Source organism: Diceros bicornis, chromosome 7, assembly GCF_020826845.1.
Source record: "Diceros bicornis minor isolate mBicDic1 chromosome 7, mDicBic1.mat.cur, whole genome shotgun sequence".
Taxonomy (NCBI): Eukaryota; Metazoa; Chordata; class Mammalia; order Perissodactyla; family Rhinocerotidae; genus Diceros; species Diceros bicornis.
In genome coordinates, this window is record NC_080746.1 from 27,175,668 (window position 1) to 27,187,641 (window position 11,974).

The 11,974-nt window shown below is 43.2% G+C and overlaps 1 protein-coding gene across 3 annotated transcripts in view; it reads right to left on the reverse strand.

Annotated features, from left to right (window-relative positions):
- The window catches only part of DDX10 (DEAD-box helicase 10), a 286,412-nt gene extending 275,960 nt beyond the window's left edge, over window positions 1–10,452 (reverse strand). For 2 of the 3 annotated variants that reach the window (XM_058545265.1, XM_058545268.1), the window contains exons 1-4: window positions 10,178–10,433; window positions 2,297–2,357; window positions 1,379–1,509; window positions 157–315 (exon numbers count right to left, since the gene is read on the reverse strand). In XM_058545265.1, coding sequence (XP_058401248.1) covers window positions 157–315; window positions 1,379–1,509; window positions 2,297–2,357; window positions 10,178–10,363 — 537 coding nt within the window. In that variant the 5' untranslated portion in view covers window positions 10,364–10,433. Of the gene's footprint in view, window positions 1–156; window positions 316–1,378; window positions 1,510–2,296; window positions 2,358–10,177 lie in introns of all 3 variants that reach the window. The other variant, XM_058545267.1, reaches the window with a different exon arrangement.
- Between the last annotated feature and the right edge of the window lie 1,522 nt (window positions 10,453–11,974).

Sequence of the window (11,974 nt, forward strand, 5' to 3'; positions counted from 1 at the left end):
AGATGACAGTGACCACACCAGGATGCTACCATCCACAGTCAAGGGGACCAGCCTATCCGTTTAGAGGAAATCTCCACCTCTTCCATCTCAACTGCTACAGTGCTCCACCATAAGTTACAGAGGGTAAGAAGGACGGACAAGGACAAAAAGACAAACCTTTCCACCAATGATGAGACCAGCTGAAAAGTCGTGATTCTTTCCTACTTTTCGGAGAACCTCAAAGGTCTGATAGGCCAATTCTCTCGTAGGTGATATTATCAGAACCCCCAGCCCATCTGTTGAGGTCCACTGCAGACGATATAAGGCTTCCAGTACCTCAAAAGAGATAGCAAATTCATGTTGAATAAGTCCTTTAGAAAAGGTAGCTTTTTCATCCCTGAGTCTTAACGTTGACCCTCCAAATCAAAAGCATCTTCCAAGCAGAAGGCATACCAGTCATGAGTTTTACCTAATCAGAAGAAATTGTTCGCTTTTTCCTTTTTCTTCCATCCATGAGAAGTATCCTCCCCCAATTCAAGAGGAAAGGGAAAAGAAGCCCCATGGTAGCTCAGCTGCTGCCAGAGCCATGCCATCAGGAGACTGGCGATTAGCAAAAGGTATGTGCAGCCCTCAGACCATTAAAACGGATTTCAGAAAAACATCTGTCACCATTTTCTGAGCAGAGACCACATTACAATAAACTTTCATCTGTGTAACTGCTACAGTTATACAGTGACTAAGTTTTCTAGCTGTACAGAGACATTATTATAAAAAATTAAGATTTAAGAGAAAAATGGTTTTGCAATACTTGGAACAAAAACTCAAATGTGAGTTTTCTGACCCAATTATTTCGTAGGAATTAAAAATGAGACCAACTGCATAACTGAGATATAAGTGAATGCCTAAGAGGGTCTATTGTTTTACTGCCATAAAGAACCGGTATCAATGTCCCAGAAGATTCTCAACGAATGACCCAATCTCCTTAAAGTGAGCATATTTCAACTTTATCGTAACAGGTGGAAGTATAAATGTAACTGGGAGGTTTGCAAGGGTGAGAGCACAAACAGCTTTCCCCACCGGTCTTACAGCAGAGCAGAACCATTCTGACCTGACACCCTGGAATGTCCCCCATCCTTCAGGACTGTAAGGGCTTGTCAAGGCACAATAACTCATTTATTCAATAAGTTATGGAGTGCCACGTGTAAGGCACTGCGCTAAGGACCTGGGGAACACGGTGGAGAAGATGACAGATTTGGCACCTTTCTGATAAAGCTTGCATTCTAGCCAGGGAAATCCAACATGAAACAACTCTTTACATATTTATTTATTTCTAACTAGGCACAGAATGTTTTAAAATCATGTAATAGAGGATCTGACGCAATAGGAATAAACTACTTACTGGAACAAGAAAAGCCAAAGTCTTGCCAGATCCAGTTTTGGCAGCTCCAAGAACGTCTTTACCTTGTAAAGCCAACCCGATGGTCTGCCTCTGTATCTCAGTTACCAGACGGTACTGGGCTTCTTGCAAACCTGCCAGTATGGAAGGGAAGAGAATGACACTTTAGAAAATCCCTGTGTAACGGTATTATGGGTTGAATTACGCCACCCCCACCGCCCCCCAAAAAATTCTTATGTTGAAGCCCTCACCCCCGGTATCTTAGAATGTGACTGTATTCAGAGATAAGGTCTTTAAAGAGGTAATTAAGTTAAGATGAGCCCGTTAGAGTGGGCTCTAATCCAACCTGACCAGTGTCCTTATAAGAAGGGGAAATTTGGACACACAGAGACACCAGGGGTGTGAGCACACAGAATGACAACCAGGTGATGAGGCAGGGTCCAACTAAAAGCCAAGATGAAAGGCCTGGAACAGATCCTCCCCTTATGGCCCTCAGAGAAAATCAATGCTGCCAGCATCTTGATCTTTGGACATCTTGCCTCCAGAATCGTGAGAAAATAAATTTCTGTTGTTTAAGCCACCTAGTCTGTGCTGTTTTGTTCTGGTGGCACTAGTAAACTAATATAAAAGATGTCACACTTTTGTTTGTTCTCTTGCTTATTTTAGCTAACATAATTAGACTTCATTTTAATTATTCAGCGGCCCTGGTATCTTGTTTTTACTACTGTTCTTTAATCACTCCAGGAAAAGACAGAACGACAAATTGGTAAAACTCGAATTAATATTGTTTCTTGTTATAGGTTTTCATGATAGCAAAATTATTTGCCAAAATAATATTTTTCAAGTTAAACTCTCTAAACTCTTTTCTATTTAAAAAAACATCAAGAAATCCAACATGTCCCAAGATCATCATATACCTACCTTTCAATGTTTTTTTGGACAAGGGGAAATCTGAAAATCTTGTAATTTCATTTACATTTATCTGAAAAAAAGAAAAAGGAGACTGTCAGCTATGACAAAATAATGTACTGTATAATTCGTTTTACAACAAAACCATTTTTTGTCTACATTGTGCTTGCCTAGCTCATCCTTGGTACAGCAGGATTGAATTCAATCACCACTTCTGATTAAAAACCATCACTCCTTCTGAAAGGAAATATGTCTTGAGGAAGCCAACATGCATCAAAAATATAAATTTGTAACCATTTCAATTGGTAAAAAAAAAAAAAACTTCATTCACTCAAAAAACACACACACACTAGTACTACTACCGTGAACATGCTTCACCTCTAAAATGTAAAGAACACAGTAAATCACCACCACACCAATTTTAGGAAGAAAATTTTTGTTCATCCTTCAAGGAATATCAGTTTAAGAAATAAGAGGCAAATGACCCTAAACCACAGGCCTCGATGAGAACAGTTCTATTTACACACTTTGGAGAACAGATCGAAGTTAGTTGGAGAAATATATCTTGTTAGCACAAACCTTTCAAAGTTTTAACGACAAATCAGTGGTATGTGAAATCCAACCTGACAACTACCCATTTGGTATACACTGAAGGAGGGGTGTTATTTAACAATAATCAGGGGAAGTGTCTCTGTCACACTTTGAAGCGACAATAAGTAACATTTTGCCTTTTAACTTTACATTATCTGAGTGTCCATTACTGATGTTCTTCATTAGCATAAACCCAATTTTGTGAACTGCATTTAGGCTGCTCAGGAGAATTATTTTATTACAGATGCTGAAAGCAGGAACTACTGTTTAGATCTGGGAATAGGCTGCCAAATTATTCATGATTCACAAAAGGAGAAGGTTGCATTTGTAAGGTTCATTTATTTAAATTATACTCCAGGCAGTAAACGGATGACAGCTTGTATTTCATTTTACAGTCTACACATCATCTTTCCCAAGATTCTTAATGTAGCCCAGACAGGGTTATTCTCCAGTCCTCAAATGCTGAAAACACAAATATTAAAACATTGCCTTAATCCCTACAAATCATTCCAGATAACACTGTAGAGGAGGCAGAATCAGTGTACTAGCATTAGAAGGAGAAAAGTTTATTAGAATAATATCCTGTCCCATTCAAGAATCTCAATTAGAAGGTAAATCTCCCAAACAGGACAGTAAAACGGTGCCATCCACCCTTGCACCTGTAGTATTATCAGCTAAAAAACTGTTTTCACAGAGAACGGATTGCTTACAGAAGGAGCTAGATGGGCAACACTCTTCAATCCCCATCGGAGATACAGCACAGGTAAAGCAGGCTACTCAGATGAAATACTGCACATCTTTCTAAAGTCTGTTAACTTCCTAGAGAGAATGTTTGCAAGAATGAAACTGTTCCAGCACTCCATCAGCCATTACAATGTAAAGATATACAACACATTCTTAGAAAGAAGTCACCAAGGAAACAGAAGGAAATTTTTATTCCACTGATGATCTAGAACAGAGGTCAGCAAACTATGGCCCAATCCAATTTGCTGTCTGTTTTTGTAACGTTTTACTGGAACACAGAAACAACCATTTATTGACCTATTGTTTACTGTTGTGACAGAGACCGTATGGTCCACAAAGCCTAATATTGACTATTTGGCCTTTTACAGAAAAAGTGTGCCAACTCTGTTCTAGAAGACTCTCAATTATATTCCAAAGAACACTTAGAAGCCAAAGCAGAAAATGGCTATGGTTCCTATAAACAAAATAACACTCTTTCCCCTTCCCTTCATTTCTTTCTTTTCTTAAAATCATTACTGCTTCCCAACCTTCCCACTCCTTCTAAAATCTGTATCATTCTTCTGAAAGTAAAGAACAGATGTTTCAGCGACCATACTTGTTAAAGACTTTCCAACACTCGTGGACAAGTTGGAGGGGGCAGAGGATGAATAGGGTGGATATCACTTAACTATCCTCCTATACTTCTTACAACTCTCTTCTTACAACTTGTTTCTCACAAAAGTGAATAAAGCTTTTACATCTTGAACGCAGGAGAAAAGAAGTATAAAAACTTCCTAGAATGCTCCACCTATTGCAACCAAGAAAAGAAAAGCAATCTGCTTCAAATCACACCAGACCAAATTCTGATTAAGCAGGAAAAAAAATCCAGATTAGAATGCGGAGTTCCTATACGGCACAGCTGATAATAATAAAGTCTAAATGAATCCCAGGCGCAGGGAGCTTGAGTCATTGAGCAACAGCGAAAACAACTGCTGAACTAAAACAAATAGCTCAATAAGCTTCAATCCCCGAGTTCCCCTCAGCCCCTCCAACACACACCCCCTTATGGGGCTTAGAAATAAGCCACCCAGATCTCTCATTGTGGGGAGCACAGTTGACTGAGGATGCCAGCAGTCACTCTTCCAGATCCACGACTGGAAAAGACATGCTTCCCTGGCCTGCTCCCAATGACTGAGCAGGACAGAGGATTCCTCTAATGGGCAACTTTGGCTGGAGGACACCCCATCAGCCAAAGCAGCCTGAAGACTCTTCCTACCCAATCCTCCTTTCGTCCTCTCTCCCTTTTCCCTACTCCTATTCCCTCTCCTTCACCTTCACATTTTCCCCCAATAAATCTCCAACTCACTTAATCCCATCTTGGCATCAGCCTCTCAGCGGACCCAAGACCTAGACTATATCACTAGTCTCCTATCTGGTCTTTTAGCCTCCAAACCCTTTACAGCTTGGTTGTGTTCTCTAACTGCCCCCAGAGACTCCCCACTGCTTCCAGATAAAAGTCTCTGAACATGGCCTCTGTATAAGCTTCCTACTGTTGCTAAAACAAATCACGACAAACAGTGGCTTAAACCAACATAAGTTTATTAATTTACAGTTCTGGAAGTCAGAAGTCCAAAATGGGCTTCACTCAACTAAAATCAAGGTGTTGGCAGGGCTGCATTCTTTCTAATGACTCTAGAAGAGAATCTATTTCCTCGCTTTTTCCAGCTTAGAGGCTGCCTACATTTCTTGGCTTATGGCCCCCTTCCATCTTCAAATCTAGCCAGCAAGGGCAGTCAAGTCCTTCTCACTTCACAGCACCCTGACACTGACTCTTCTGCCTCCCTCCTCCACATTTAAAGACCTCTGGTGATTACACTGGGCCCACCTGGATAATCCAGATCAATCACCCTATTTTAAGGTCAGCTGATTAGCAACCTTATTTACCCCCTGCCATGTCATTTATTCACAGGTTCTGGGGATTAGGACGCAGACATTTTTAGGAGGCAATTATTCTACCTACTACAGCCTCTGAAGCCATTCACAATCCACCTCCAACCCTCTTGTCTAGCCTCATCTGAAGCCAATTCAGGAACACATACCACACTTCAAGTAAGTATTTTTATATCTTTTTGTATTTCCTCATATTGCTCCTTCCGCCTACAATACCGTGGCCAATCTTTTCTATCTGGAGAACCCATCATTCAAGAACTAGCTCCGCTCATGGCTACCACAAACCGCTGGACAGTTTGTGCAGTCCACAAAGGCATCTGGTAAACCTGAGATGTGTGGGCGGAGATCTAGCCCACATGCCAGGCCTGAGACTGCAACCACCAGGAGAAAGGGTAGCGTGCCAGAGGAAACACATTTGTCTAATTCACCTGGCCATAAAGGGAGCTGCACGAGATAACCCAACCTTTTTTCCCCTAATTACACCATCCTCTAACTCCACAGCACTCTACATATTTACTATTATAACATTTGTCAAAAGTATATCAACTCTACCTCACCTCCATCACAGCTCCCTAGGGACACAGATATGTATTTTTTTCCATCTATTTTTATGTAGGCCTCAACAAGTATCTGTCAAATTTTTTCAAAATGTTTCTCAATTGTTCAGTATTTCACCACTGAGGCTACTGAGCACCACCTGTGTACTGCTGCGCTGTAATAAAACCGTTGTGCACAAATGCTACCATCCGAGGAGCCATGTGGTGAGGGTCTGCCCCTTAGTTACCTAGAGAATAACAAATCTGCTATGATTGTATTCTAGTATTGCTAGTCCCAGCAACTGATTTCACACTGCATTTATTTCTTGACAAAAATCTTTAAAAATATTTCTAAGATTAAAAAAAATAAAACAGAACAATACTTAGAGGAAAAAAGCTGCTCCTTCAACCTGGTGAAAAGATTGGGATTTAAATATTTGTGCACTGAAATGCAATCAAGTGTAGTGGTTCGGAGCACTGGCATCAGACCTAGACTACCTGGTTAGAATGTTTTCACTTACTAGCTATTTAACTTTGCACAAATTATTTAACCTTGCTGTACCTTAAAGTTTCCTCATTTGTATAATGGGAACAATCTGATAGGGCTGTTTGTTGTGAGGATATGGCAAGTCAACATGTATAAAAGCTTGATAAATGTTAGCAATTATTATTAAAACAAGAGACCAAAAAGAACAGACTAATGTTACCAACCACAATAAAACCATGCAGATACGGTCGTCCTGTACCAAACAACACCTAAACACTGACTGAGCTCTACTCAGCAACAAGCACTGTGCTACCGGTCTCTGGGGAAAGCAAAGGTGAGTGTATCCAACAGTCTCTGACCTTCAGAAGTTCAGGGTCTAGTGGGAGATTTAAAGTTAAACAAGCCAATCATCACAGCCTCATGATAAATGCTACAGTAAAGGCGTATACAAAATCCTCGAGACGCACAGTGCCCCTAACTCTACCTGGGGAAGTAAGGAAGAGAAGTTGGAAGCAAATCTTGAAGGAAGAGTAGGTGTCCCTAGGGTGGGGATGCTCACTGAAAGCAGTGGAAACATCAGTACCAGGATGAGAAGCATCCAGGAGCACGGCCAATTCACAAACTGCAAGTTGTCCTTTCATGTATGCCTATCGGATACTGCCTGGTTTACATAGGTTACTTCATTTGAGCCTCACAACACTCTGGGTGGTTAATAATCTCTGTTGAAGAAAGTGAGACACAGGAAAGTTAAGAAACTTAGCCAGTCAATACCCAAACTGAGTGATATTTAAACCAGGTCTGTCTGACCACAAATAACTCACTCTTCCCCTAGACTAGAAGGTGTTGACATGTTCAAGTGTTTGACCACTTTCCTGAAAGTAACTGTGAGCCAAAGAAAGGTTTTAATCAGGAGTAAAATGATTGGATTTTCATCTTGGAAAGAAACGCTCCATTCTAGCAGCAAAATAGAGGACAGATTAATGGGGGACAAGGCCTAAGGGCCAAATCCCATGAGCCACCTGTTTTAATCATTTAAGTTTTGCTAGAACACAACTACACCCATTTATTTCAGTATTTCCACAGCAGTTTTTGTGTTATAACAGCAGAGTTGAGTAGTGCCACCCTTGTGATCTGCAAAGCTGAAACCACTTACTATCTGGTCCTTGACAGAAAAAGTTTGCTGACTCCTGTTGTAAGCAATAGCTATTATAGTAATCTAGGTGAGAGATGATGGGGACTAAACCAAGGCATAGCAGTGGGGATAGAGAAGCATTTGAGAAATTCAAGAAGCAGAATAGATCACCAGTGTGAATGACTGGATGTAATAGTGGGTAAGAGGGAAGTCTCTGGGATTATTCCTAGGTTTCTAGCTCAGCAGTCTGCTTAGATGGTGGGGCTAGTATGTGGTAGGTTAAATAATGGTCCCCAAATACGTCCACGTCCTAACCCCTGGAACCTGTGAATGTTACCTTAATGGCAACAGTGACTTTGCATGTATAATTAAAGATCTTGAGATGGGAAGATGTTCTGGGTGGGCCTTAAATGCAATCAGAAGTGTCTTTATAAAAGAAGGACAGAGGTAGATCTGATACAGAACAGGAGAAGGCAATGAGTCCATGGAAGCAGAGATTGGAGTAATGTAGCCACAAGCCAAGGAATGCAAAGAGCCACCAGAAGCCAAAAGAGGCAAGAAATGATTTTCCCAGAGAGCCTTTAGAGGGAGCGTCGCCCAGGTGACACCTTGATTTGAGCCCAGCGAAACTGACTTCAGACTTCTGTCTTCCAGAACTGTGAGAGAATAAATTTCTGTTGTTTTAAGCCACCAAGTTTGTGGTAATTTGCTACAGTGGCAATAGGGAACTAACACACAGGATCGTGAATTTAGGAGAGGTTGCTGAGGTATGAGGGAAAAGACAATGAGCTCGGTTTTGGAGTTGTGTCATTTAAGGTATCCTATGACACAATCAGGTAAAGACGTCCAGCACAGTCAGATAAAAAGGATAGGAACTCAGAAGAGCTCTGGATAGAATACAAAAAGAAGGAGTCATTGGTCCACAGGAATGAACCTTGGGATTACACAAGAGACGAGGAGAGTGAGAAGAAGCACGGGCGGAGGCCATACCCCCTAAGCAATTCTAGTCAGATGAAGAGTCCAAAATGCAATCTAATGGTAATTTACTTTACATTGGCTTCTTGAGGTGCTGTGTATACAGCAGTAGTACTAATTATACAACTAACACATGGAATATTTACATGTGTCAGGCATTGTGCAGAATGCTTTACATGCATTCTAACTCACCACAACTTATATGGTAGACACGATGCATTTTAAAGACAACAAAAGTGAAGCAGACAGAATAAGCAACTTGCCCAAAGTCATTCATCTGATGAGCAACAGCCAAGATCAAATCATCGTCATCTTAACTCAAAAGCCCAAAACAAACTGTAAGCTCTATCTAACCTTAAGGTTGATCTAAGGGTCGTTTAAAGGAAAGCTATACCAGCATGACACATGATGACTTTAATACAGAAATGTCCCACATGTTAAATCCCTGATTATCTCCACTAGAAGGGAACAATGACTGAGAGGCTGAGGGGGGTGGGTGAAGGCCAACAGATATGGAATTTAGGGGGAAGGAGAAATAGGGGTACTGACCCCCCCAAGGAGCGTGATGGGGGGAGAGGTCAACAGGGAGACTTATCTGAGAACACCAGCTACAATGTGGGGCTGGTAGGTACCAGAAATAGACCAGGAGTCCAGCTTTTCTATGCCAGTTCCTGGATGGAGACAGGAAGCAAGTAGAGAAAATGAGATGGGCAGACGGAGGAGGATGGATGATGCTGAGGGATCCAAGTCTAGCACAATGGTTAAAAGCAAAGGCTCTGGGGCCAGCCCTGCTTAAGTTCGGCAGGCTCCACTTCCACAGTCCACCTGGTCTGGTTCCCAGGCGCGGACCTACACTACTCCTCAGTGGCCATGCTGTGGTGGCGGCTCACATACAAAATAGAGGAAGACTAGCCAGAGATGTTAGCTCAGGGCTAATCTTCCTCAGCAAAAAATAAATCAAAGGCTCTGGAATCAGAAAGACCTTGGTCTAGGGGCCAATTCCACACTACCTACGAAGTGTGAAAGCTTAGGACAAGTTTCTATTCCTCTCAGAGCCTCAATGTTCTCATCTGTAAAACCGGAAAAAGACCCACACCTCAGATCAAGTCAAATAATTAACGTAAAGCTCATGGTGAGCGGCTTAAAAACGCAGGTGTCGTTATTACCATTACTTTCGTTAGTATTATTATGAAAACTACAGCATTACTCTCCCTACCCTTAAGTACCACCGTATTTCCATCATTTTGTCAAGAACATGTGGTGAGCAGAAGAGTGGCCAGGACGGTCTAGAAGCCTGGTGTGTGGCACCCTGAAGACCACCTGGGGGGCCTCAACACCCACCCCCTTCTCCAGCCCAGTAGACTAACGGCATGTTCCCCAGTGACAGGTCGGCCCGCTCTCCTCTGCAGCCCACCACCTCAGAGACCCGCAGCCCCGCTGCCGGCCCACGCCCCGCGCATCGGCGGCTGCCCGCGCCCCCTCCTCAGCGGCCGCCTCACCTTCTCGTAGTTCTGCGTGAGGCGGCTGATAACCTCGCGCTCGACCTCCCACTCGGGTTTCTTCAGCTGCTTCCTCAACTGCTTCTTTTGGCTCTGTTTGTGGCTGTGTTTCTTCTTCCAGCGATTGAAGCTCCGCACCGGGTCGTGGCGGGCTCCCGGACTCGGAGAGTCGGCAGTTTTACCCATGGCGGCGACAGCCCAGCTCGCCCCCACACACGAGACACCCGCGGCCAGGCGGAGATACGGCGCTGAGGGGACGCGGAACCAGCGTGGGGAAAGAAGCCGACGGCGCGTGCGTGAAACCAGGAGCCCGCCCCCAAGCTTTTGAAACCGGGGCACGCGCCATTGACGGGAAGAAAAACGTGGGCGGTGATTGGCCACTTGGATGCCGCAGGGCGTCGCGGAACAGTCTCGGGGGAACGGAGGCGGAGCGATCTGAGGAAGAGGGCGGGCTGAGTGCCGGTAGAGCACGCAGGCTCTTTAACTGGACGCATGCGCGCTGGTTGCTGTTACTATGGTGACGTCGTACTACTTAACATTTAATGGTTGTTAACGCTCTTACCCTGGGTTTACGTTTGTCAAAGCACGCGCTAGGTTGCGCCTGCGGCCGCGCGCACGCACACTCACGCACCCACCCACGGTCTGAATTATAATTGCGATCCTTGTTTTGCATGTTTCGGTCCAGGGAGTCGAAAGATTTGCCCAAAAATCAAACAGCTAGTTAATTTATTTCCATCCACTACAGGGTTATCTCCCTAGGAATAAAAATGAATATTCTATATTCTTCTGTCCCGCCGGGTTTGCGCTTTCTTCTGGCCGCACAGACTCTAGCTGCAGCAGCAGGGAACTGGAGCAGAGTCAAATTGAATTGCCTTAAAATGCTATTATGAAGACGAAATGATAACTAAAAATAAAGAATTAAAGGTTTTTGCAAGTTGGCCATTTATAAGTGAATTGGCTTTCAGTGAATTGGTTTTGGGGCACATTTACCTAGAGCGTCCACAGGTATACACTGGCTGGGGGTAAGGGCAGAGTTGTGGCAAGGAAAACAGAGAGATTAGGTTCAAAGTGATGTGCAGAGTGTTTGGGCAGGCCCTCAAATTCACTTTCCAACCCCGCATAGCCAGATGACTACCCCAAATCACATGCCCATCCCCTAATCGGGGTTGGAGAAGTGGGGAGGTGAACTGGAGAATCTCCACACTCAGGATTACTAGATGTGGTGGAAAGTAAAGCTCAATAAGAGGAGGTTATGTAAAAGTATATATATATATTTTCATGTGTGTGTGGATATATACATATATATACATATCCACAAAAAATTAAAAATAGAGGGCCTGCCCCGTGGCTTGGCGGTTGGGTGCGCGCGCTCCGCTGCTGGCAGCCCCGGTTTGATCCCGGGGCGCACGCCAAAGCACGGCTTCTCTGGCCATGCTGAGGCCACGAGCGGCATACAGCAGCTGGAAGGATGTGCAGCTGTGACCTACAACTATCTGCTGGGGCTTTGGGGGGAAATAAATAAATTAAATTAAATAAAAATTAAAAATAGAACTACTATATGATCCAGCAATTCTATTTCTGGATATATACACAAAAGAATTGAAAGCAGGGCCTGGAAGAGATATTTGCACATCTATGCTCATGGCAGCATTATTCCCAATAGCCAAAAGGTGGAAGCAACCCAAGTGTCTATCCACAAATGATGGATAAACAAAATGTGATGTATACAATGGAATATCATTCAGCCTTCAAAAGGAAGGAAATTCTGACAATGCTATAACATGGATGAACCTTGAG